At 63.2% G+C, this 25,556-nt stretch overlaps 2 protein-coding genes across 21 annotated transcripts in view; one reads left to right on the top strand and one right to left on the bottom strand.

The window, feature by feature from the left end:
• MAPK8IP3 (mitogen-activated protein kinase 8 interacting protein 3) overlaps positions 1–24,451 on the top strand; it is a 45,834-nt gene extending 21,383 nt beyond the window's left edge. For 2 of the 20 annotated variants that reach the window (XM_032327254.1, XM_032327238.1), the window contains 28 exons: positions 593–731; positions 4,323–4,569; positions 5,331–5,433; positions 5,620–5,738; positions 12,196–12,207; positions 13,011–13,028; positions 14,095–14,152; positions 14,598–14,750; positions 15,394–15,475; positions 16,432–16,562; positions 16,989–17,045; positions 17,128–17,298; positions 18,068–18,194; positions 18,372–18,467; positions 18,550–18,705; positions 19,242–19,407; positions 20,123–20,305; positions 20,396–20,585; positions 20,690–20,809; positions 20,888–20,968; positions 21,093–21,160; positions 21,257–21,405; positions 21,684–21,855; positions 21,941–22,054; positions 22,238–22,276; positions 22,450–22,629; positions 22,747–22,896; positions 22,971–24,451. In XM_032327254.1, coding sequence (XP_032183145.1) covers positions 593–731; positions 4,323–4,569; positions 5,331–5,433; positions 5,620–5,738; positions 12,196–12,207; positions 13,011–13,028; positions 14,095–14,152; positions 14,598–14,750; positions 15,394–15,475; positions 16,432–16,562; positions 16,989–17,045; positions 17,128–17,298; positions 18,068–18,194; positions 18,372–18,467; positions 18,550–18,705; positions 19,242–19,407; positions 20,123–20,305; positions 20,396–20,585; positions 20,690–20,809; positions 20,888–20,968; positions 21,093–21,160; positions 21,257–21,405; positions 21,684–21,855; positions 21,941–22,054; positions 22,238–22,276; positions 22,450–22,629; positions 22,747–22,896; positions 22,971–23,092 — 3,403 coding nt within the window. In that variant the 3' untranslated portion in view covers positions 23,093–24,451. The other 18 variants (XM_032327251.1, XM_032327249.1, XM_032327239.1 and 15 more) reach the window with 14 other exon arrangements.
• A 34-nt stretch (positions 24,452–24,485) lies between these two features.
• NME3 (NME/NM23 nucleoside diphosphate kinase 3) lies at positions 24,486–25,488 on the bottom strand. The gene is made up of 5 exons (XM_032327286.1): positions 25,391–25,488; positions 25,172–25,302; positions 24,969–25,070; positions 24,775–24,887; positions 24,486–24,699 (listed from the first exon to the last, which is right to left on the bottom strand). Exons 1-5 carry the CDS (start codon positions 25,434–25,436, stop codon positions 24,582–24,584), a joined length of 510 nt encoding a protein of 169 aa, XP_032183177.1. The 5' UTR covers positions 25,437–25,488; the 3' UTR covers positions 24,486–24,581.
• Between the last annotated feature and the right edge of the window lie 68 nt (positions 25,489–25,556).

Here is a 25,556-nt window from a genome sequence, read left to right as displayed (position 1 = left end):
CTGTGCTCACGATGTACACCAAGAGCTCCTGAAGGAGCAGTGCAGGGTTCCGGTGGGGGCAGAGCGCGAAGAGCCGAGCGGAAGGGTTGGTTCCTCCTGCCCGGCCCAAGGAGGCAGAAGCCCAGCCAATGGCCACCCGGAGGCAGGTGTGGGCTCCACATGGGAAAGACCGTCACGGTGGACGTCGCTGCTCAGGAGTGCTCTGTGCTGGCCGCAATGCTGAGGGGCTGTGCTGGTGCTGCCGTGGGAGTTCTTAGCCTGTAGAGCGGCTCTCTGTGACAGCAAACTAACTAAAGACAATGGCCCTGAAGACAGTGCACCCAAGGGGAAGGGCCCCTTAGGCCCACAGAGAAGCTGAGGGGCCCGGAAACACGGGCACAGGTTTAGTGACACAGGACTCGTAGCTCTGGATGCACGTGGCCCCCGTGCAGGCCGGGCTACCCTGGAGCTCACGCCCTGCCCCACACGGCTGGCCCTGATCCTGAGCGGCTCGGTCTGCAGGGGCCGGCCCCCTGCGACCAGTGAGCCTCCCATCCTCCGTGTGGGAGCCCCGTGTAACATCTGCTTTCTTCCTCTCTCCCTCACATTTCAGCAGGAAGGAGCGCCCCACCTCTCTGAATGTCTTCCCCCTGGCCGACGGCATGGTACGTGCACAGATGGGGGGCAAGCTCGTGCCTGCGGGGGACCACTGGCACCTGAGTGACCTCGGCCAGTTCAGCTCCAGCTACCAGGTTTTGTAGCCGTGCCGTGGAGTGAGGGTCCCTCCCTGTCGCCCATGCTCATTCAGGAAGCATCTTTGTGTACAACCCTTTGCAGCTCCCCCACCCCCGCCCAGGGTAGTGGGGCTGTGCGGAGGTGTACCAGCTCCAGAGGAGAGCACCGGCTTGGGAGGCCCAAGTGTCAGACGGGGCCTCTGCAGCCAGGGCACACCCCTCTGCTTGGCTGAGCCGAGCCTTTGCTCCAGGGCACAAGCATGTCTGCCCCCCAGATCCGCCCCAGGGCACCAGCCCTGAAGCCAACCCGGGCTCCAGCCCAGAAGGTCTTGTAGGCTGGTGTCTGAGGTCTACGCTTCTGCTGGGAGAGGGTAGCATGAGGAGCCAGCGTCCCTGCTCTAGATACTGCTCCTTGCTTGTCCGTGCTAATGACCGCTGGGTCTCTAAGTCCCCGGACGTGGCCGTCCCGGGTGTGTGTGGCTAACCAGGGAATGCGCCCCTCAGGGAGGTCCCCGTCAGAAAGCCAGGGGCAGGGACTCTGCCTGGCCCGCTGCTGGCTCCGGGCCCATGGTCACTTGCAGAGAGTGTTGGTCTGGGAGCAGAGCCCTGCCTTCACCAGACAGGCCCTGGCCATGTCACCAGGTAAGGAAAACACCCTTGGGGCTGGAGGAAGTGACCCCAGGCCTGGGGCACTTCCCACAGGGGCCGTGGGAGGTCACCTGCGGAAGGCAAAGCGCCTGGGACTCCAGACCTGGGCCAGCCGGTGGATGTGGGGCCAGGCCTTCTCCTGAAACTTCCTCCTGCTGCAGCTTGGGGCTGATCGTCCCTCTGTCCCTGGGTGTCTAGCCTGCCTGCCAGAGGTGGCTTCAAGCTGCCCACCGTGTCAGATAGTGACCCCACTGACTTTAGCTTCGGTTCCAGACCTGGGCATGTCTCTGGGACCTCTGGCCCAAGCACTCACCGCACCCCCGTTATGGGCTGTCCTGCCCATGTGGGGTCCGGCCTGTGGCTGGGGCTCCAGTGCCCAGAGAAGCCGTGGGAGCTGCTGAGGCTGGGGGTCCGGGAGCTGGGACTCCTGCCCGCGGTCAGGCCAGCTTTCTTCCCGTGTCTCTTCTGCTACATCGCCCGAAGCACTCTTGCTTTTCAACCTGCTGTTTTCTGTTTCAGTTTGTGGGTGTGTTTGGTTTGTTTTTTTTCAGTCACGTTTACATTCTTTTTATTTCATGTTTTAGATTTTAAGGTCTTTCTAATTTCTTCATTTTTTTTGTTGTTTTTTGTTTTGTTTTTTGTTTTTATGTGCTGTATTTTCAGTGTTTTAAGCAAACAGTTGTGGCTACTCATGGTGAGGAATGACCGCTAAGAGTTTGGGTTCTTTGCATTTGGAGGTCACTGCCACACCTTGGTGTTTAGGAGGTTGAGAGGTTTGCTGCTAGGTAAGTGGTGGCCAGGGGAGCGTCCTGTGGGTAGGCGGCGGCCTTTAGGGTCAGGGAGAGCCAAGGACTGGGGGAGGCCGGGCTGTGCGGCACGGTTCCCCTCGGTGACTTCTGGGGTCAAGGAGGTCCGCTGAGAACCCACAGACCTGAGTTTGCCGGGCACAGGCTGGCGGGAACCACGTCCTTGCGGAAGGTGGTCTAGAAAGTGCGTGCTTCTGAGAGGCGCGAACTCGCATACTTGGCCTCCCCCAGTCCTCACCAGACTTTCCCAGGCCTCTGGTCTCCTGTGGCCATTTCTCCTCAAGTGCCGGCAGCAGAGGCATCCCTTGACTGTGGGACACCTGGGAGCCTCTGCCGTGTGGGGCAGACAGACACTGGGGCAGCTCCCTCACAGAGGCTATCAGGAAAGAACTTTTCCTTCTCCAATCAGCCTTAAGTAGTAGAATCCAAGTAGAAAATGCTTGTACCAGGGAGCTTCCAGGGAGAGGGGCACAGGCTGTGCTGCGGGGCATACTGCCTTTGCACATCAGCGATCAGGGCCGGTGGTCCTCAGCTGTGGAGGCCGTCTGGTGGCCTGCAGGACAGTGAGCAGACACTCCCCACCTCCACTCGTCCCCATTCGTGACAGCCACAGTTGTTCCCCTGACATTGCCAAGCATCCCCTGGGCATATAGCGGGCCCGGTTGTGGAACAGTGAGAGTCCTGGCAGAGAAGTATGAGGCGCGGTTAGACGAAGCCCGACCTGGCTGTCCTAGGTCCCAGCCTGACGCTGACCACGCGGGTCAGAAAGTGGCAGGTGTCAGGGATTCCCAGCCATCTCTGCCTACCGGGCACCCAGAGGCAGCCACGGGAGCCTGCTCAGCCCTTCCCAGTGAAGGTGAGGGTAGGTTGGTCCCAGCGTGTGTCCAGCTTTACGGAAAGGGCTGGACACCCCCTGCCATCAGTTCCCCCGGGGCAAGACAGAGCTCCCAGAAGCACCATTTCTGTGGAAACCACATGACCCAGTGCTGTGGGCCCGTGGGATGTGCACTGGGAGCAGTAGCCCCTCTTGAAGCTGTGCCCCTTCTCTGTACCCCAAGAGGGTAGCAGGGTGTGCGGGGGCTGCTGCCCACTGAGGACCGAGTCGGGGTGAGTCAGGACATCAGTGTTCCTAGATGAGTGGGCCGGTTCACGGGTTCTGTCCGCCGGCTGCGCGAGGAAGGACTGTGGGAGAAGATGGCTTTGCTTCCTGTGCTGTCCTCATGCACACAGAGTGCGCTTTCTCCAGGGAGGTTCTGGTTTTTGGTTTTTTTGTTTGTTTGTTTCTTTATTTTTTTTAAAGACTTTGTTTTTTGTTTTTTGTTTTTTTTAAGTAATTTCCACACCCAGCACGGGGCTCGAGCTCACGACCCCGAGATCAAGAGTCGCGCGCTCCACCATCGGAGCCAGCGAGGCGCCCCCGCAGGGAACTGCTTAAGGTCAACAGCTGATTGCGGTTTCTAATAATCTCGCTCCCTTGGAATGTTTGGAGGAGGACCCATTCCCTGGAAGTGGGACTCCAGCTTGACCGCATATACGTAGATGCACAGGGCAGGCCTTGAGGTCCACTTGAGCCTTGGGGGTTAAGAATTACACATTTCCTGGTGTCTATGCTCAGGAGGTTGGCACCCCTTCCCAGACTGGGCCCAGCGCGGGGAGCAGGAGACGGCAGCAGCTGGCCGCGGCCCAGATGGCCTGATCGGAAGGCGTGCTCGGTCTCCTCCCTGGTCCCCGTGTAGAGCCCTCGGCCCCACTCCGCGCTGCCCCTGGTTTGTGACCACCCCCGGCTGCAAAGGGTTGCTTGCCATGTCTGTGTAGCTTCATGTCCATCACATGCGGCATCGGCGGGCCATCCCGGGGGGGCGGGCAAGCTGAGGGCCCCAAGCCAAGCCCTTTCTGTAAGGGGACTGCAGCCGACAAAGAGACAGAGGCAGCGGCTGGGTGGGCCCAGGGAGTGGGACGGAGAGGGCAGCGGGGGTCCTCCTGTCCCCTCCAGTCCTGGCTCAGGGTGCTGTTCTACCGTGGCTAGAGCAGCCTAGTGAGGAGGCCTCTTGGAGGTGGTGGAGACCCCTCCTGACCCTGCACAGTGTGGGTCACCGGGAGCCTCGGAGGCACCGACCCACATGGCGAGCTTCTCCCTTCTTGTGTTTGGCCCTAGTGTCCACAGGATGAGATGTCCGAGTCAGGCCAGTCTTCGGCGGCTGCCACACCCAGTACCACCGGCACCAAGTCCAACACGCCCACGTCCTCTGTGCCCTCGGCCGCGGTCACACCGCTCAATGAGAGCCTGCAGCCCCTGGGGGACTACAGTGCGGGCACGAAGGGCAGCAAGCGGGCGCGGGAGAAGCGCAACAGCCGGAACATGGAGGTCCAGGTCACGCAGGAGATGCGGAACGTCAGCATAGGTGCTGCTGCCGAGGGCTTCTGGGGCTGTGGTGGGGAGAGCTCATCACCTGCCCTGCTGCCCCGTTCCTGCCCTCCATCCCCTGCTGCTCCGCCTCTGTCGCCCCGCCCCCTGCTGCTCTGCCCCCCTGGGGTTTTCCTTTCCAAATATTGATCTTCAGATCTTCGTTTGGGCAGATATATCAGTCTCCTCAGGCCACGGTAACAAAACAGCACAGACCAGGTGGTTTAAGCACAGACACTTGCTTTCGCACAGTCCTGGAGACCAGGAGTGAGCGATCCAGGTGTCTGGGTGTCGGGGCTGGCTCCCCTCGATGCTCGCTCCTTGGTGTGCATAGGGCCTGCGTCCCCAGCCCTTCCTCTTATGAGGGCACAGTTGTGGGATGGGGTCAGGGTCCGCCTGTGTGGCCTTATTTGACCCGCCACCTCCTTAAAGGCTCCATCCCCAAATGCAGTCCCATACTGGGGCCATGACTTCAACACATGGATTTGGGGTCACACTTGGCCTCTGGCAGTGCACCCCATCCTCCTGCAGACATACTCAGTAGAGGAGGGGGTGGAGGAGAAGAGGACATTTGGTCTGTTCATCAGAGGTCATGAGAAAGAGCCGTGGTTCCGGGGCCTGGGCCCCAGCTGGCCACCAGCCAGGGAGGAGCCCTTCCTGAAGGTCCCTGGCTGGCGGTGGTCCAGTGTGGGGTTGTCCAGACATGGGACCAGTGGGTGGGCGTCCCCCCAACCCTGGGGTTCCTGTGTGTCCCCCCAGGCATGGGCAGCAGTGATGAGTGGTCTGATGTTCAAGACATTATTGAGTCCACCCCAGAGCTGGACATGAGTCGGGAGCCCCGCCTTGATCGCATGGGCAACAGGTACTCACTGGGTCTGGCCAGTAGGGTGGGCTCTCTGTTCACCATGGGCCTTCAGCAAAGGTGTCCCCTGTAGCCTTGCATAAGCAGCATTGGCACTGACCGGCCGCGTGGGCGGTGTTGGAGGCCCCCGCACACGGCCGGTCTCGCCAGCCCTCACCCTGAGCTCCCGGCTGCATGTCCTCACAGCCCGACCCAGGGGATCGTGAACAAGGCATTTGGCATCAACACGGACTCCCTGTACCACGAGCTGTCGACTGCGGGATCGGAGGTCATCGGGGACGTGGATGAAGGAGCCGACCTGCTAGGTAAGCCCAAGCCCCCTCCCCGGAAGACCGGCACCTGGAACTTGCCTTTGTTTCTCTTGTTGTAGTGGAAGCAGTGTCTCTGTCAGCCGTGAGCCAGGAGCTTCTCACGGTTTTGTCGGGATGTATTTCATGTATCATAAAACATACCCACGTAAAGCGTACAGTTCTGTGGGTTTTAGAGTTCACACAGAGCTATGTTACTTCCTAATTTTAGAACTTTCTCTCTGAAAATGAAACCGTGCCCTTGAGCACTCAGCCTAGGTAGTGTTCTAGTAGTTCTCCTCAAAGGAAACGCCTGGACAGGGTCACTGTCCGTCAGCGAGCCCGTGGTCAGCCCCGGAACGCCCTGCACCTGGGTCAGAAATGGGTGCAGAAACCCATGGAGACTCACTCCTCGTCCTCTTTCCTGTCCGGGGATGGGCGTCTGGCACCCCGGGCGTCTGCCAGCAGTGCCCCAAGGCCCTCAGCACTGCCGGTGGGAAATCGGGTGCTCTCAGTGGCATGATTGTGTCCTGAGGCCCGGCTGCAGGACAGGAGCTCCGGGACCCTAGCGCTGCACTGGGCCCCTGCTTCCCAGCGAGATGGGCTGTGGGACAGAAGGTGGCTGTGTTGTCAGGGGAGCAGTGGTTCTGTTTCGTCCTCTTCCCACACCATGTCCATGGAGGCGGCTCGCGGGGATGGGTGCTCCTCGGTTCCCTCGGCTGGGCCAGGGGCTGCAGCTGGAGCCAGGGCCACCGCGTCAGTGCGGGGAGGTGCCGATTCCAGCAGGCTGGGGGGGCGCGCGAGGCTGTCTGCGGGCGCTGTGGCCCGGACATGGTCGCCTGCTGCCCAAGGGGGCAGGGCTGCCGCCATCTGGGACTCTGCTGCCGGCCTTCCCGCTGCTGGCCCTCTCCTGTGATCAACACTGGGGACCGTTTGCCATTAGGGACTTGAGGGCACTTGCTAGAGTGTGTCCGTGTCCCGCTCAGCTGCTCTGTGTGGACTGCACCGTCTTGGGTGGCTCGGCTGGGCTTCCAGCGGCAGACGCGGCCAGGCCCGAGCCCACGAGGGAAGGGCACCAGCAGGTGTTTTCTGTCAGGCACACACTCACTTTCTTTGCCTTAGGGCTTTGCCAGGTTGATTGCCTGACTTGGGGCGTGGGGATCTCCCAGGAACGCAAATCCTCATGGCGTCAGCACCGGCAATGTCTTGGGCCCAAACTGGAAGTTTTTTCCAGCTAGTTTTTAAATTGTGATGGAAAACACATAATACGAAATTTACCTTCTCGCTGACTTTTGAGCGTACCGTTCCGTGTGATCAGGACGTCGGCCCTCGCTCTTGAGACCAGGAGAAAGAGCAGGAGGAGGCCTGCCTTCGGCAGCGTGTGTTTCTAGTGAGATTTTCTCATAAGGGGAAATGACGTTTAATATTGTGACACCCTGCCACTCTCCTTTATGGGCCTCAGGTAACCCTACATGCGTTCTAGTTTTTATTTTTGGAAAAGCAGTATGTGCTTCTAATAGTACTCAAATATCAGAAACTGCCAAGAGAGTAAAACCATGCAACCCCACGCCACTGCCGTGACACCTGTTGTGACATGTCGGGGCACCTTCCCGCCCACCAGGGCACACACGGTCCGTGGGCTGTGGGTGTCAGGTGGGCGATGGCACCATTCTTCCGACCCACTGGTGTCCTCCACACGTGTCCCTTCACGGGACTATAAGTTCCTCCACTCTCCCAGGCCTGAGTACTGCCGTGTGGCCATTGCTATCGTAGATCCTGCAGTAGAAGCGTGTGCCCACCCTTCTGATGGCTTCTTTACTACAGATTTCTAGAGCGGGAGCCTTGGGGTAAAGGTGTGGGCTCCTGCAAGTGGCCGCACACTGTTCCCCGGCGGGGCTCTGCCTGACCTCGCGCTGCCAGCTGCAGGGGCCCGGCCTGGCTGGGCGCGAGTGCTGACCCGCCGGGCTGGAGGTGGCCCGGGAGGGAGCGGGCCTCAGCAGGGCCCCCGCGGTGGGAGGAGGACATGGGTAGCCGTGTGTGCGGTGTGTTCACGATGGAGCGCCGTTCTGCCGGGGCCGCTGCGGAGGCTGTGCAGGCGAGAGGGCAGCACCTAGCAGGCCGCCGTGTGCCTGTGAGCATCTGAGGATTTGATGAGCGATGACAGCCTCTCCCTCGGAGGACGCAGGCACCCAGCAGCTTGCGTGTCCATCCCGGGCTCTGTAGGCCCAGCCTCACACGCCCATTCCTGGCCATAGGTGGCTGGAGGCATCCCGTGGTGTGCTCAGGGGTGGGAAATGGAGTGTCTAGGAGTGGGCAGAGCTGGAGCCCGCCGGACCCTGCTGTGTGGCCAGTCTCCTCGTGACAAGGTTCCACCCTGCAGCGTGGTCACTGGAAGAGTCTTGCCAGCGTTGGACATGCACGGCCACCATTCATCTGGGGTAGCACTGTTGTCCCCGTGTCATGGAGGAAGAAACCAGTTCAGGGAGGGCGGGATGAGCAGCAGAGTCAAGACCCAGACCAGGTCGGACCTAGAACAGCAGCCCCGACTGACCACCCACTCTGCCTTTCGTCGCAGCTCTGTTGGCATGGGACACGCCGCCCAGTTGGCCTGCTCGAGGTGCATGGCCCCATGTCTTGGAACATGTGGAGCAAATTCCGAGTCAAGGGACCATCATTACAGTAGACAACATTTCACCAGCAGAGGAGACCCATGCCCATGGGCAGTCCCGTCCCTCCTTCTGCCCCCAGCCCCTGGCGGCCACTCCCCTGCTTCCCATTCTGCACGGCAGCCCCCTCTGAGCGTTTCATACCCGTGGTCCTTCTCCACGTGGCCTCTTTCCTTGAGCGTGATGCCTTGAGGTTTGCGTGTGTCCTGGAAGGTGTCAGAGTCACGTTCCTTCTTATGGCTGAGGCTGGCGTGTTGCCTGCATAGGGCACACGTCATGTATCCATTTGTCCACGGATGGTCGCATGGGTCATTTCCACTCTCGGCCACTGTGGCTCGTGCTTCTGCTAATTTGGTTCCTCACGTGGTTATACAGGATTACCGGTGCTGACCAGCCTCCTTGCTGCCTGGTGGCTCTGGGTAGCCTGCCTGTTGGTCCCTACCATTGGCCACAGTCTCCCGCCTTGCCCTGCGGCTCCAGGCCATGGGGCTATCCCCTCCCTCCCATCTTCAGGGCTGTGGGGTCTTCTGGCATCACTCCAGATCCCACTGACCTAGAGAAGCTGCAACAATGGTGATGGCAGGAAACAGGACAACAGGCAGTGCTTGTCAGTGAGCTTGACCTGCAGGCCATGGGGTCATGACTCCCAGGCAGATGTAGGACAGCTCCTAGAAGGGCGGTGGTGTCTGGTGAATGTCCTGGGGTCACTTCCCTAGAACAGAGAGTGCCTGGTGTGACTTTCTTATGAGAAGACCCAACCCACGCATCTGCTGGGTCTTTGTTCTGAGAAAGCAGAGATCAGAATCCTTCCATCATCGAGTGACGGGGGTCGTGATTCACTGTGCGCTCGCATGTGTCAATGTCTGTGGCCACCTTGGAAACCGCTTCGTTCTGGCTGCAATGAGCGCCCATTCTTGGGAGTGGAGGAGCCTCCCAGAGCCTCAGGCACGACAGGCACCCGCAGGCCAGCCAAGGGGTTTAGGAGGGATCAGTGCCGTGCACTCTGCTGACAGAGAGCCAAGCAGAGGAGCCCACTCGTTTTCTGGCAACGTGGAGGGAGGAGGTGGCCTCAGCTGCGGTCCCCTCACCGAGCTGCCCGTTCCTGTCTGCCAGGGTAAGCCATCAGGATGGAGTCCCAATTCCCCAGCACCACGTGTCTTTCTGAAGACGGCTGTCGGAGAGCTGGGTACCTGACCTGACCCAGTGGGGCTGCTACACGAAGAAGCCTGGGGCCAGCAGGGGCTCTGGTAGTCTCCATTCTGCGGCTGTTTTCGCCATGGAAAGGTCCAATGGTCCCAGAAACACGGCGGTGCCCTTGGCTCGGCTGAGGGGAGCACCCTTCTGAGCTCTGGGTGTCTGCTCTGGCCGCCCCCGCACCTCTCCGCATTTGGACCATGAATTCTAGTAGCAGAAGAGCAGGGAAAAGACCCTGGAAACGCAGGTCTCCTTATGTTTCACTCAGCTCCTGCCACGGCTTGCCAGATGCACCATTATTTGAGAAATCTCCAGGAAAGCAAGGCCTTGCTGCCAGTACAAGGAGGAGAAGCTGTTGAACGTGAAGCCTCGTCCGGTCCCAGAGGCACCTCCCTGCGACGTTGTGCCCCTCGGAGCCAGCGTAACTGGGGAGTAAGGGAATCCATGCTTGGTGACTACTCGGTGAGTGCTGGGGAGACCGTGGGCCCCCAGAGAAGCCAGGCAACTCGACTTAGAACCTGACGGACGGCACGGCTGGCCCTGTGCTCTCTGCGGCGCTGTGCTTACGTCAGAGGTCCCGCCTACGTGGCAGCCAAACCCAGAACGTGTGTAGAAATAACCTTGAGAAAGACACAAACCTGTGTGAACAGAATTGGGAAACACGACCGAAGAGCAGGAAAGAGGTCTCGAAAACCAAGACCCACAGGCCAAGCTGCATGAGCCTCCCATGACTCGCAGAGCAGCCCGTGGTGCCGGCGTAAATTCACTTTATGGGTAGAGTCTGAAGTTCATCCAGGAGAGCAAATGTGAGAGTAGCGCAGAAATTTCTGAGAAAGAACCAGGTTGCAGGGTTGCCCGATGTTCTAAGAACAAAAGGTTTTACGCACGTGGGACCAGCGACAGCCCCGCCGGGCCCTGTGAGTTCCTGGTGAGAGCTGGAGCCGTTGTGGGAACTTGGGTAGGACAGACACAGCACTCAAAGCCGCTGGAAATATGGTAGATTCGTGGAGGAGAAGTCTGGTCCCCACCTTTGTACACAAAAGACTTCTAGTTGGATTGAAGATCTGAACATAGAAATTCAAGGTCGCGCAGCTGGAAGAGAGGTGGAGATTATGTTCCTAATCTGGGCCCCCCTGTGGCCATGGCCACAGAGGAAAATACTGACAGGGGGAGGTGTGCTACTTAAGAAAGATACATTGTTTCCTACCCAGGTGATCTCCAGCCTTAATAGAAGTGGCTTACAATAGGGCGAGGGTTGGGTAAAAGGGGATTCACAGAAGATACCAAGAAACGTACCTAAAGGATGCTCAAACTTCAAGAACAACCCAGACCTGAAAAGGGGACACGGAAGTAACTGCTCTGAAGATCCACAGAAACGAAGCAGGTGCTGCTGTGCCCCACGGCCAGGAGGTGGCAGTGTGAGGCCACGGCCGGGTATAGCCTGGCCGCCGGCAGGGGTCTCCAGGATGGCAGCCTTTTTCAACGGTGGGGTAGGTGCGCTCGTGTGCCCGTGAGTGATGGGACCGGGCACTGCCGGAGGTGGGAGCCGGTCTCTGGTGCAGAGGATCGGGGAAACGGAGCACCTCGAATGGGAGCATGGCTAGCCTGGTCGTGATTTTGCTCTTGAAATGCCAGTGTTGATCCAGAAGGAGTTCGGAGGAGATGAGCTGTTGACGGTGGCTGCCCGGGGCAGGGACAAAGGCATATCCACCTCTGACCCAGGGCGCCTGTTTCTTGTTTAAATTCCGACACCAAACTATATACGTTGGTGTTTAAGTCAGGTGACTTTATACTACTGGCTTCTTTGGGAAGTGACCGCAGAGCGGTAGTGTTGTTGCCCGTCCCCAGCAGGGCAGCACAGAGGAGTTTGGACCCCAGTGAGGAAGGCACTGCCAGCCCCACACGCCCGCCGCCCCTGCTGCCTGCCCTCCCTCTCCCTCCCTGCAGCCAGCCAGATCTGCTTCCGTTTGTGGTTGGGCGGCTCTCCCTGAGGTCGTGCCCTTCCTGAAGGACAAGCTGGCCGGAACCTGTAAGGCCAAGCTCACGCACTCTAGGGCAGGGGAGGAGTCTTGGGCACACTGCCCCACCCACCGACCCACGCACGCACACGTGCGCACACACACACCTGTACCCACACATGTACACACACATGCATGCGCTTGCCCCACACGTGCACACACACGCACACCCCTGTGCCGGCAGTGCACACACACGTGCCCCACACAAAGTACCCGTGCACATGCAGGCATACGCATACCCCACATATGCATCTGCGTACCCTACACGTGTGTGCGCGCACATACTCCCTCCCCTTCCCAGTTGTCAGCTGCAGAGACGCCGCCCTCCTGAGGGCTGAGCAGGTGTGGGAACTGGCACTCTGGGTCCCTGTCTTCCTGCAGGGTTGTCATCCCCAGTGGGATTTACCACCCATGGGCCCCGTGACATCTGCTTGTACTCCTTCATGCCTTTCAGTGTGGAGATGGCTGTTCAGCGTTGCTTTTTTTTTTGCTTTTTTTTTTTTTAATAAAAATCTATTTTGTTGGTTCCAGTCGCCAACTGACCTTTGTCACTTCCTTCCCCCCTGTCTCTCTCTGCTTCGCGGGACATGGCCCCAGGGGAGTTCTCAGGTGCGTATCTCACCCATCTGTCTGTCTGCATCCCCCTCTGCCCACGGTAGCGTCCAGCTGGAGTGGGTCGGCTGCCATCCAGTCTCCACTGGCTGTGCAGCCTGTCCCCTTCTGGTTTCTTTCCAGGCCACTAAGGCACACGTGCTTTTGCTCCCCAGTTCCCCTGCAGCTCGGAAGCTTACTTTGGTTTGCTCTACTACTACCCACTGACAGCGGCCTTGACCCCGTCCTTTCCGAGGCTGGCCGTTCCCCAGTGCCGTTTTCTAAGGCTCTATGGAGCCATCAGAAGCATAGGACAGTTTGGATGGGATTGCAGACCCAGTTGCGTGTTGTCTCCCCTCTGTCATATGTACCCCAGAAGTCAGGGGTCCTCTTCCCACATGGCAGACTCAGTTCCTGCTTTCTCCCTCTCCTCCCAGCAGGAGACCCCGAACCCACCCACATGCACCCACCTAGTGTGCTAAAGCCATGCTGGCTCCCCGGGTGCCACTCTCCCTCAGTTGCAGACACGCGCCCCTAACCCCCGCCCTTCCCGGCTCAGGGCTTGGGTGCACTGCTGACCCTCCACCTCACCATTCAGGTGCTGAGGCCTGGTGGTTTTTCCAGGAGGAAGAGCTGGCTCCACGCATCTCCCACCCCTCCATCCCGCTCCAGGGTGCACCCCAAACCCGGAGACCAGTAGCCCTAGTGGGCCACCCCCCTGCTGCTCACACAGGCTTAATGCGCTTCTTTTTTCTCCCTTCCTTCCGTCTCCCTGCCGCCCCGGCCGCCCGGCTCCCGTGGGACTGGGATGGCTCTCCTAGTGCGCCATGATTTCTTTGGTAAGGCCAAGGCCCCGTTTCAGTTCGCTTCTCCTGTTCCTTCCTTCTTCTGTGGGCCTCACACCTTCCTGCTTCGCGAGCTGGTCACTTCGCTCTGTGTGGTGGAGCAGCGGTGGGGCCAGCAGGGGCCACAGGCTCTCCTGGCTTCTAGCCCCGGGGTGGGGGTGGGGGGTTGGTTTCAAGTCCTGAGTCCCCAGCGCCCTCCCTCAGAGCAGACCCTGGACAGGCTGAGGGGCGGGAGCAGAGACAGCAGTCAGAGCCCGTACCCAGCACACCGTGTGCATAGGTCTTGTCTCATGGTTGTCCTTGACAGGGGGCGAGTGATCAGGAGGGACAGACCCTGGGCTCTCGAGGCTGTCTGTCATCATGGCTGAGTGCCAGTATTTCAGAGTTTTTGTGACTTGCCTGCAGACAGCTTAGTGCTGGGGTCCACCTTGGGGCTTGGTATAGAGGAGCTGGAGAGGCCCCTCTGGGCACCAACCCCAGGGAGTGCGGTCCTCACTTTCACTCGCTCCCTCCCTGCTGCTGTGCCCCAGGGAGGCCACCTGCCCTCCTTGGCCCCGAGCTCTCTGCCGTCCTGTGCTGTCTTCTCTGTCCCCATCACCACGGTTCCAACCACCACTGTCCTGGGGACAGCTCTGAGAACGGTCTGCTTCACGAAGGCCTTAGAAATCACAGGGCTAGGGAGTTGCTGACAGGGGACAGAGACTGAGGCCACCCGGTGGGGCTGGTGCCGCCTGAGCCCTCCGACGGTACACAGATCTCCCGTGGATAGAGCACGTGCAGGTCAGCCGGGGCTGTCGCGCCCGTCCACACAGGGCCATCCGGGGGTTGCTCTGGGACTTTGTCCCTGCCTGCTGCTGCCGGCTGAGAGCCCAGCTGAAGACCAGCAGAGGCCTCTCCCTGGGGTTCCCAGAGGCCAGCCCCGTGGGCCTTGTCCCCTGCATCTGCCCCCCAGGGCCGATCCGCCCCTGGGGAGGAGGGCTGCTGCTGTGGGACAAGTGGAGTAGGGTCAAGGGCTGGCTGGCTTCGGACCCGGGGAGTACCTCTGTGACTTTTGTTTCAGGAATGGGCAAGGAAGTGGGGAATCTGCTGCTGGAGAACTCCCAGCTTCTAGAAACCAAGTAAGAACGCTCTTCTCCAGGGCACCTGGGGGGCTCTGTTGGTTAAGCCACCCGCTCTTGATTTCGGGTCAGGTCATGATCTCAGGGTCCTGGGATCCAGCCCTACAATGGGCTCTGCACTGGGCATGGATTTTGCTTGGGATTCTCTCTCTCCCCCTCCCCCCACTACCCTTTCTATGAAAAGAAAAAAAACCTGGAATGCGCTCTTCCCTCCGAGAGTACTGAGATAACCTGCCACCCAGGGCCAAGGCCTCCCTGTAATAATGCTGGGAGGGCCCAGACCCACACGGCCCAGCTTGCCCCTCCAGGGTCACCACTCTTCCCCGTATTCTGTACTGCGGGGTCTCCGCTCAGACCCCCATGAGCCGGCAGGCCCCGTTGAGCCCCCGTCGCACTGTGTGCACAGCGGTTCACATGGACTTCTCGACTCTCTGCCTTCTCAAAGAAACGCTCTGAATGTGGTGAAAAATGACCTCATCGCCAAGGTGGACCAGCTGTCCGGGGAGCAGGAGGTGCTCAAAGGGGACTTGGAAGCCGCCAGGCAGGCCAAGCTCAGGCTGGAGGGTCGTGTCAAGGACCTGGAGGAAGAGCTCAGGAGGTGAGCCAGGGCCTGGGACTGGGCCCTGGGAGTAGGTGGTGGGACTCCTGGAAGGGGCGGGGCTAGACCACGCCCCCAGTCCGGTCCCCCCTTCCGGGCTCCCCCTGGAGGACACGCCTCCCAGCGGCTCCGCCCTGCGCTCCTCCCGCAGCCTGCCCCTCCCCCAGTTCCCGCTCACAGTGGAGCGGCCCGGGCCCAGCTGCCCCTCTTCCCCGTATCCCCGCCCCGCTCCGCATCGTCCACCTGTCCCCTCGTCTTCCTTAGGAGGCACCTTCCTTAGGAGAAAGCCTGCCTTCGTAGGTTCATTCAGGAGGAGGGGGGTTCTGGGTTCTGGAAACTTCTGGGTCCCCGCCCCAGCACTTGGCACTTCTCTTGCAGCCTGATGCTTCCCGCGGGGGTGCCTGTGGCTCCAGGCTGGAAGGCGGAGGTGTCACGGGGTGGGGGGCGCTGTGGGGGCAGCAGACCTGCCTGGGGCTGGCCGGCGGGCTGCGCCTTTCCCATTCCGCAAAGCCCTGGTCCTCTGCTGGGGCCGCCAGGGCTCATTCGAGCAGGGCTTTGGGCCACTGGTCCGCCAGGGCCCGAGCCCAGCGGGCCCACTACCTCCCCCCCTCCCCCCCGCCACAATTCCCTCCTGGTCCTGCAGAGTGAAGTCTGAGGCCATCGTCGCCAGGCGTGAGCCCAAAGAGGAGGTGGAGGATGTAAGCGGCTATCTCTGTACAGAATTGGTATATTCCACTATTAACCTGCGGGCGTGGGGGGCGGGCCGCGGGGCGGGGCTCGGGGCCCTCCTCACCCCTTCTGTGTCCTCTCCTCCACCCTTTCCTGGTGGGAACCCCTGTTCAGCCTTAGGGGCCCACACCCCCCCTCCAGGTCCAAGGATGGTCCTGAGGCGAGCCCGCTACTCCTTGGGGGTTCGTAACTGACTGTTAGGAACTGCTTCAGGGAAGGCAGAGGGAGACTGCGTGTTGGGCCTTAGCCCTCACCGCTGTGGACCCCCTTCTGGTCAGGGTCTGGTGACTGGGCTGCCTGCCTTCCGCAGAGGGTGGGGGCGGGCTCCTCGGCCTGAGGTGGACAGGGGACACGGCACACTGCTCAGTAGCTCGGTTCCTTTTGGGGACACGTGATGCATGTGTCAGGGTGCCGGCCATGTGTTCCCTCAGCCCGTCCTGCGCAGCCCCTATCTCTGAGCACCTTAGAAGAGACCCAGAGGCACCTAGGCCTCTTTGCCTGGGGCTGGGGGCTGATGCTCACTCACCTGGCAGCTGCCTGGGGTGCCTTGGCCCCGGGCCAGCCTGCAGCTGCAGGGAGCAGACTGGGTCCTGCCCCCGCACTCCCAGCTGGCAGACCCCACACGGATCTGCCAAAACCACCAGCGTCCCCCTCGGACGCAGTGTCCCCCGGTCCCGCTTGCCGGATCCTCCCTAGAACCTCTCTTCCTCTGGTGCCCGTGGGGACCGATGTCACCTGTCCGTGTCGACTGGAGGCATTTGGGATCACCATGGGATTCAGGGGCTTGTGTCAGCCTCCTCAAGTGTGTCATGTGACCTTCTAGAAAGGTCCCCCATGGGGGTGGGTAGGCTGCCCAAGTACCCCCCCCCCCCGCACCACGTTTGCCTGAGGAGGCCCCAGAGAGGAAGGGCGCCAGCTGCCTGCCGGCTGAGCGGCTGTGCCCCCCCTGCAGGACAAGGTCCCCCTGGCGCAGCGTCGCCGCTTCACGCGGGTGGAGATGGCCCGTGTGCTCATGGAGCGCAACCAGTACAAGGAGAGGCTGATGGAGCTCCAGGAGGCCGTGCGGTGGACCGAGATGATCAGGTGGGCCCCTCGGCCCCCTCGGGTGCCCGGCCTCGAGCCGCGGTCCCCGAGGCAAGCCCTGAGAAACGGAATGTGGCGGATCCCTCCCCACCTCCCTCTCCTGCAGAAGGACCGGAAGGGGGCTTGGTGGGAGCCAGTGCGGGGCTCTGAGCCGGCAAGGGGCCTGGCTGGGCTAGAGCCCAGCTGGCGTGTTGGGGCCTGGTGTGCTGAGACCCTTCCAGGAAGCTGTGACTGACCCCCTGGGAGTCCCTCCTCCCTGAGGCCAACTCCCTGTGTGCCAGTGGGGGGCTCCCCAGCACCCGATCCCGGGCAAGGGAGGTGCCAGGTTGGCCTGGGCAGGGCCCAGTGGGTGGGTGTAGTCTGGGGACAGGTCTGCCTGGGCACGGGCTGAGCGGGTCCCTGGCCCCCCTTCCCCGCCCCCTGTAGAGCATCCCGAGAGCATCCGTCTGTCCAGGAGAAGAAGAAATCCACCATCTGGCAGTTGTGAGTTGGGGCGCCAGGGTGGGGAGGGGGCAGAGGAGGCTCCCCCTTGGCCGCCCCTCACTTCCCGTGTCCCCACTGGCAGCTTCAGCCGCCTCTTCAGCTCCTCATCCAGCCCCCCTCCAGCCAAGCGGCCCTACCCCTCAGTGAACATCCACTACAAGTCTCCCACCACAGCCGGCTTCAGCCAGCGCCGCGGCCACGCGATGTGTCCCATGTCAGCAGGCAGCCGGCCCCTGGAGTTCTTCCCTGACGAGTGAGTGTCCCAAAGTGTCCCTGCTCCTCCCGCAGGCCTGCGCCACAGGCTGGGCTAAGGGGAGGCCCTGGGTCCCAGGGTCCTGCCCCTCCAGGCTCTGAGGCACGAGCAAGCAGCCTCTGTCTCACTCTCCGGGGGGCTGTGCTGGGGGATGCGGTCCCTGGTGGGAAGGGGGCTGGCCAGCCTCCGAGGCTGACCTCTCTGCGCCCACACCCTGCGCCCCTCCAGTCTGACTGGGTGCACAGGGCATCTCTGGGTACAGGCCCCACTGCCCCCCAGTCCCTGCCCTTCGTCCCAGAGGGCCACCCACAGCCCGTCAGGTGCCCCGGCTCCCCTGCTCTTGGGGACGGTGCTGCAGCCAGCAGGTGGGGTCAGGCCCCACCCCAGGCTGTGGCCCGGCCCCATCCCAGGCTGTGGCCCACACCCCTGTGTCCTTGGAGGTTCTAGGAGCCGACAGGAAGTCAGCAGTGTGGGGTTTCTGCCTGGGAATAACTCTGTTTGGAAATTCATGTTTCCCTTAGTTTTGATACCAGGATTTTGGCTCCAGAGCAGAAGTGGGGAATTCTGTGTGTTGTGTTCTTGGAAGGGCCTGGGGGAGGAGACCAGCGCTGGGCGGGAGCCGGACAGGGGCCGGTGCCCAGGCTGCCCGTTGGGGGACCGGGGAGGGGGGCATGCATGGTCCTGCTACCTTGGCGTGGGGACCGTGCGTGCCCCATGCAGGGCAGGCCAGCAGGCACGGGCAGGAAATGACCTGTGTGCCTCCTGCCAGCGACTGCACGTCCTCCGCCCGCCGGGAGCAGAAGCGGGAGCAGTACCGCCAGGTGCGCGAGCACGTGCGCAACGATGATGGGCGACTGCAGGCCTGCGGCTGGAGCCTGCCGGCCAAGTACAAGCAGGTGCTACAGGGGGCATGGGAGGCCAGCAGGGGGAGGGGCGGGGGGTGTGGGGGCAGATGGGATGGCAGCTGGGGAGCCACCTGCGCAGCCCTACGGTGCCCCCATGGCCCCACCCATGGAGGACTGGCCCTCCGCCTCAGGCCTCACGCCCACGTGGCCTCTGCCTTGTGGTTGCAGCTGAGCCCCAACGGGGGCCAAGAGGATACCCGGATGAAGAACGTGCCCGTGCCCGTGTACTGCCGCCCTCTGGTGGAGAAAGACCCAACCATGAAGGTGAGCCGGCCCGGCGGGGCTGACAGGTGCGGGTGGGTGGGCGCAGGCAGTGGGCTCGCTGACCCCAGGGCCCTTCTCCCAGCTGTGGTGTGCCGCGGGCGTCAACCTGAGCGGGTGGAAACCGGGCGAGGACGACTCTGGGAACGGAGTCAAGCCTGTGCCAGGCCGCGACCCTCTGACCTGCGACCGGGAAGTAGAAGGAGAGACCAAGAGTGATCACACGTCTCCAGAGAAGAAGGTCAGAGCACATGGCAGGGCCAGGGACCCCTGCTCCTGGGGTCTAGGTGACTGTGCCCAGCCCTGGAGTCACATTGAGAGTGACAGAAACAGGACAGCTGGGGACAGTGCCACAAGACTGGGCTCATCTGGGGTCCCCTCCCGGTCCAGGACTGATGGAGGCCTTTGCTGCCTCCTGGGTCTGGGGAGATGTGCGGAGGGTCTGAGGCTCCACAGGCCGCAGGGCTGGGGGGCTCAGGCCCCCAGGGGTGTCTCCTCCTCCTCCTCGCAAGTTGTGTGCAGGAGTGGTGGGTGGCCCGAGGACAGGGGGCTGGCGGAAAAGGCTTCACATGGGGTCTAAGGCTTTGTTCTGTGGCCCAGACTGGCTTGGGGGCAGGGACCGGGGCACCAGAGCTCAGTCCTGAGTTCTCACTGCCCTGCTGCTGGAGGACATGCGTCCCCTGAGGCTGCGGCAGGGCTGCATCCTGAAAGGGCTCAGGAGGCCCCCACGACCGGTGTGGCTGCTGGAGAGGCCTGGCCTCCTGTGCTCGGAAACAGGCAAAGGAGCTCCCCGAGCCGGATGCCACCTCCAGCCGCGTGTGGATCCTCACCAGCACCCTGACCACCAGCAAAGTGGTCATCATTGACGCCAACCAGCCGGGCACCGTGGTGGACCAGTTCACTGTCTGCAACGCCCACGTCCTGTGCATCTCAAGCATTCCAGGTGAGGGCCGGCAGCGCGCGCTCAGTGCTGCTCTGCACACGGCGGGGATAGAGGAGGCCCGGTGAGCTGTACCAGCCTCGCTTGGGACATGCTGGGGACAGTTGGGAGCCCACGGGGGAGTCCAGAGGGGAGCATGCTGGCAGTGCCGCCCCTTAGTCCCGTGAACAACTAGGAGATGACCCCAAGGTGACTGTCGCTTTCATGCCTGGAAGGAGATGAGCTGGGCCGCAGGACAGATGGAAACACCGGTTGGGAACTGAGCACCGACCTGCAATGGGCCCAGTTCCTGCCGCCCTGCTGCAGCCGGGAGAGCCGGCGCTGACGGAGGCTTGGCTTTGCCTCTTGGCGGCAGTTCTTATGCCAGCGCTTGGGGGGGCGGGCAGGGCCCTGCCTGGGCCATCTTCCAAGATGGCCCCAAGCTCCTCAGAACTCTTCACTTTCTGACACGTGATCAGAGTTGATTGCTCCCAGAGACCAGAATCTCACTTCTCCATGCCTTGTGCCGGCTCTCCAGGCCCACAGGCAGTGGTCGTGAGTAGGGGCCCACGTACCGAGGCCAGCCTGGCCTAAGAGTCCGGGGCACCCCGAGCCACCCACGGTCGCTGGCGGCCGCCTTCTCCCTCCCCGGCAGTCCCACATGGGACGGGAGCCCTGGTTGTGTTTTGGTAGTGGGGGCTACTCAGCATAGGCTGACGGGGCTGTGACTCTCCCGCAGCGGCCAGTGACAGTGACTACCCTCCGGGGGAGATCTTCCTGGACAGTGACGTGAACCCTGAGGACTCCGGCGCCGACGGCGTGCTGGCGGGAATCACCCTGGTGGGCTGCGCAACCCGCTGTAACGTGCCCCGCAGCAACTGCTCCTCCCGAGGGGACACCCCAGTGCTGGACAAGGGTCAGGGTGAGCTGGGCCTGCACCTGGGCGGCCGCTCTCCCCCAACCCCCTTGTTCCTCCCCACCCCCTGGCCACACTCACTCTTCCCTTCCACAGGGGAGGTGGCTGCTGTCGCCAATGGGAAGGTCAACCCGTCTCAGTCCACGGAAGAGGCCACGGAAGCCACGGAAGTACCAGACTCTGGGCCCAGCGAGGCAGAGGCGGCTGCGGTGCGGCCTGGGCCCCTCACGGAGCATGTCTTCACCGACCTGGCCCCTTCCCCGGCCCCTACTGCCCAGCCTGGCAGGTGGGCTCTCTGAGGACGGGGCTGACGGACGGGTGGGGAGGCTGGCCGAGGTGGGCGGGAAGGGGCTCCCCCGGGCGACCCTGGAGCAGCCATCCTTCCTGCAGTGAGAACGGGCCGGAGGCTGACACAGGTGGGGCGCAGCCAGAGCCAGAGCCCAGCGCAGACCCTGCGGGGGCCAGCAGTAGCGCAGCCCCCACCATGTGGCTGGGAGCCCAGAACGGCTGGTAGGTGGGGCCCCAGGGCGGGGTGTGGGAAGGGTCTCCTGGGAGAGCAACCCTGCCCACCACGGCGTCCTCCCACAGGCTGTACGTGCACTCAGCCGTGGCCAACTGGAAGAAGTGTCTGCACTCCATCAAGCTGAAGGACTCGGTGCTGAGCTTGGTGTATGGGACCCCAGCTGAGGGCGGGTGTCGGGAGGGGCCTGGGGCATCGGGAGGGGCCAGGGGCATTGGGAGGGGCCCGCAGTACCCGGCCTAGGCCCTCTCACTCACCACCGTCCCTTTCCAGGCACGTGAAAGGGCGCGTGCTGGTGGCCCTGGCTGATGGGACTCTGGCCATCTTCCACCGAGGCGAAGGTGAGGCCCGGGGGCGCTGGGCGGGTGAGCGGCCGCCCCCACCATGGGCAGGGGGGTCCTGGCCAGGCCCGAGCAGGCATCTGGGGCTCTCTGCAGATGGGCAGTGGGACCTGAGCAACTATCACCTGATGGACCTGGGCCACCCCCACCACTCCATTCGCTGTATGGCCGTCGTGTGTGACCGCGTGTGGTGTGGCTACAAGAACAAGGTGCACGTCATCCAGCCCAAGACAATGCAGATTGAGGCAAGTGCTGGCAGCAGGAGGGCCTCGCGGGATGGGAAGGGGATCCTGCTGGGGGCAGCGCTCCCTGCATGCCTGCTAATGGGCCCTGGGGGTTTTGTGGGGTCCAGGGCAGCCTGCTCAGGGAGACAGCACCATCACGGGCCAGCAGGGGCGGCTGGGCTGTGAGTGCCAGTCTGTCTGGGCTCCACCTGCGCTGCATCGTGACCTGCGGCTAGGTGGGTTCAGAGCCGCCCCCACCCCGCACTCCCTCATTGACGTGAGCTGCCGCGACCCCACAGAAGTCGTTCGATGCACACCCGCGGCGGGAGAGCCAGGTGCGGCAGCTGGCGTGGATCGGGGACGGCGTGTGGGTGTCCATCCGCTTGGACTCCACGCTGCGGCTCTACCACGCCCACACCCACCAGCACCTGCAGGACGTGGACATCGAGCCCTATGTCAGCAAGATGCTGGGTGAGGGGCTGCGCCGGGTTTGGGCGTCAGGGCCGGGAGGGCCCCCAGCGGCGGCCACACCGACCACCCGCCCTCTTCTCCCCAGGCACCGGCAAGCTGGGCTTCTCCTTTGTGCGCATCACGGCCCTGCTCATCGCGGGCAACCGCCTCTGGGTGGGCACCGGCAACGGCGTGGTCATTTCTATCCCGCTGACGGAGAGTGAGTGACCCCCCTTGACGCCCGCACAGGTGGTGGTGACTGCGTTCGGACAAGACTCGGGGGCAGGGGGTGGAGGGCACGCTTGGCCAGGCCTCGCTCTGGATTGGGGTGCCGCTCGCCCCGGCCTGCCCCTCCCGTGACTTCTCTCCTCTCCCTCCCATGCTGCGCCCCTCGCCTCCCCAGCCGTGGTTCTGCACCGAGGCCAGCTCCTGGGGCTCCGAGGTGAGTCCAGAGCATCTGCCTCCTGCCCTCGCACGGAAGCCCCCAGCTGAGATGCCCTGTGGGCTGAGGCTGGCCTCGCCCCGACGGCGGGCGCTCTCCTGCTGCTGCCTCTGCCCGCTGGAGATCAGCGGCCTCCTCTCAGGCTGGGGCCTGCTGCCCTTCTCTCTCTCCAGCCAACAAAACATCCCCCACAGCTGGGGAAGGAGCCCGCCCTGGGGGCGTCATCCACGTGTACGGGGATGACAGCAGCGACAAGTCGGCCAGCAGCTTCATCCCCTACTGCTCCATGGCCCAGGCCCAGCTCTGCTTCCACGGCCACCGCGATGCCGTCAAGTTCTTTGTGTCAGTTCCAGGTGAGGAGCTGGGTCCCCCCTTGCTGCCAGGCAGCGGCGTGGCCCCCCTTCCGGAGCCTGTGGGGTGGTGGGGGTCGCACCGGCTGCCTGGCTGAGCTCCCTGTGCCCCAATGACAGGGAACGTGCTGGCCACTCTCAATGGCAGCGTGCTCGACAGCCCATCCGAGAGCCCCGGCCCCGCCGCCCCCACCTCGGACGCTGAGGGCCAGAAGCTGAAGAACGTGCTGGTGCTGAGCGGCGGGGAGGGCTACATCGACTTCCGCATCGGTGAGTAGGCGCTGCCCAGGGTCCCGGGACCCCCCAGTGGGGCCGGCCCATCACAGCAGCTGCTGTCTGTCCAGGGGACGGAGAGGATGATGACACCGAGGAGAACACTGGGGATGTGAGCCAGGTGAAGCCCCTGCTGTCTAAGGCAGAACGCAGCCACATCATCGTGTGGCAGGTGTCCTACAGCCCCGAGTGAGGCTCCAGCCTGCCCCGCTGCCTGCCCGCCGCCCACGTGTACATACAGCCCCCCACCCTGCCCACCCGCTGCCCGCCCTGCAGGCAGCCCGGCGCCCCTCTTAGAACCTCTCAACCTGCAGCTTTCACCTTAGGGCCGGGCCTCCCCAAGGGCGGCAGCAAGGGTCTGGCTGGGAGGGAGACGGGGGAGCGGGGTTGCACCCTCACCGGGAGGGCAAGAACCTCTGGGGGATACCCGACCCAGCAGCTTCTGGCTCGCCTCTGGTCCCAAGTTCTAACAGCCTGGGGGCACTTCAGGGCCAGAGCAGGGCAGGGTCCTGGGGTAGGTCAGACCAGGAGAAGGCCCTGCAGGTGGCTCCCAGCTCCACCCTGGGCCCCCCACTTCCCTCACCCCAGGACCCCCCAGGGCAGGAAGCAGGGACTTCAGCCCGCCAGGTCTTCCCAGCCGGAGCCCACTTGCCTTTGCCTGCTGCCTGATGGGGTGGGTCTGACCCTGCGGGAGCTGGCCCAGCTACTAGCCTTTCCCGGACACCTCCTACCCACATCCTGACGCCTGCCCCGGGAATTGGCATGGAAGCACGTAGCCAGGCTGCCTAAGGCAGCTGCTTGAGAAGACGGGGACAGATGCCCTCTTCTTGCTCACCCCGTGTGGCCAGCTCTCCCTGTGCAGAAGACCCACCCGGTGGGAGCAGGCTCTGGAGTCCTCCCCTCTCACAATCCCCTCGGGTGGAATTTCTCAGGCTGCCAAGGCAGGTGCAGGCCTCAGGAAGAAGGGGAGGCCCCTGGCCTCTCCTGGGGTCAGTCCTAGGACACAGGCTCAGCCTCAGGGGGACAGGGGGACACGTGGTCTGGGGCCTGCCTCCCAGTCTCCAAGGAGCCCAGCTCCCAAGACACACTAAGAAGTGCCTAGGGCTGGCAGTGTGGCCTGCTCCCTTGAGGGCAACTGAAGACAGCCCGCGAGAGCTCGGGGTAGAAGCTGCCTCCAGCCGGCTTTGAGGGGGGCCGCCCTGGACTGCCACCTCCCCGACCCGCCCAGGTCCAGGCCTCACTCCTGCTCCGGAAGCCCTGCTGCCCACCCACCTCCCACCAGAGAAGCACAGATCTCGGGCAGCCACGCCGCATCCTAGCCGGCCACCGCCACAGCCACGTGCAGCTGCAGGCTTCTCCCCACCACCCTGCCACTCTCCACTGTGATGTACGTCCAGTCCCTTGTCTGTTCCCACAGGGCCGCGAAGAGACTCGAGGGCGAGCCGGGTGGGCGCAGCTAGGGAAGGGGCTGGGTGGTGATTCTCCTCAGGCTTTGGCCCTGCAAGCGAACCCACGTATCTGCTCTGTATGTAATAAATGTCTTAACGTCGTAGCCCTGTGTCCCTGGGCACAGACCAGCGGGAGCGTTAAGGACTTGCTTCACTTTATTGTCCCAAGAAACGCTGGCCCACGCAGTGAGCCAGGGCGGGACGCTAATAGGAGGGGCCCGCGGGGTCTCGCGGCTACTCGTACAGCCAGTGCGCGGCACTGTCCTCCCAGCACAGCAGCTCGTCGCCGCGGAACCAGAGCGCGATCTCCCGGCGGGCGCTCTCCACCGAGTCGCTGCCGTGGACCACGTTCCTGCGGGAGAGCCACGTGAGCGCCGGCGGCTGCCGGGACGTGGCGGGGGCTGAGCGCGCGCTCGGGCTGACTTACTTGCCGACCTCGACGCAGAAGTCCCCGCGGATGGTGCCTGGCGCGGCGTCGGCCGGGTCGGTGGCCCCGATGAGCGCTCGCGAGGCGCGCACCACGTCCAGCCCCTGCCACACCTGCGCGCGAGCCGGCGGGGATCAGTGCATAGGCCTCCGTTCGGGCCCGCCCACTCGCCCGCCCGCGCGCCGGGCACTCACCATGGCCACCACGGGCCCCGAGCCCATGTAGTCCACCAGCCGGCCGAAGAAGGGCCGCTCGCGCAGCTCGGCGTAGTGCTCGCGCAGCAGCTCGTCCGAGGCCTGCGGCGGTCCGGGGTGGGGACGTGCCGCGCGCGCCGGTGTCTCCACCCGCCCGCCCGCGCCCCGCCGCCGCCCCTCGCCGTCCCCCCGCGCGCCCTCACCTGCACCAGCTTCAGCGCCACCAGCTTGAAGCCCTTGCGCTCGAAGCGCCGCACGATCTCGCCCACGAGCCGCCGCTGCACGCCGTCGGGCTTCACCGCCAGGAAGGTGCGCTCGTATACGCCGGCGCCCGCTGCGGGAGCCCGCGGGGTCGGGGCGTGTCAGGCCCGGCCGCTCCCCTGCCCGCACCCGCTCCCCCACCCGGGCCCGCCGCCGCTCACCAGCCGGGAAGAGGTGGGCGAGCACCGTCAGCAGCAGGCACAGCATGATGGCGGCGGCGGCGGGCGGGGCCTGCGCTTAAAGGGGCCGGGCGGCGGGCGCACGGGGAGCCCCAGCCCTCAGGTACTCCCACAGGGTCGGCGCTCCCTCCCGGACCTGCCCAAAACC

The sequence above is a fragment of the Mustela erminea genome, chromosome 20 (assembly GCF_009829155.1).
Source record: "Mustela erminea isolate mMusErm1 chromosome 20, mMusErm1.Pri, whole genome shotgun sequence".
In the NCBI taxonomy this organism is placed as follows: Eukaryota; Metazoa; Chordata; class Mammalia; order Carnivora; family Mustelidae; genus Mustela; species Mustela erminea.
The sequence above is the reverse complement of the archived record's forward strand: the minus strand, read 5'-3'. Positions and strand labels throughout refer to the sequence as shown.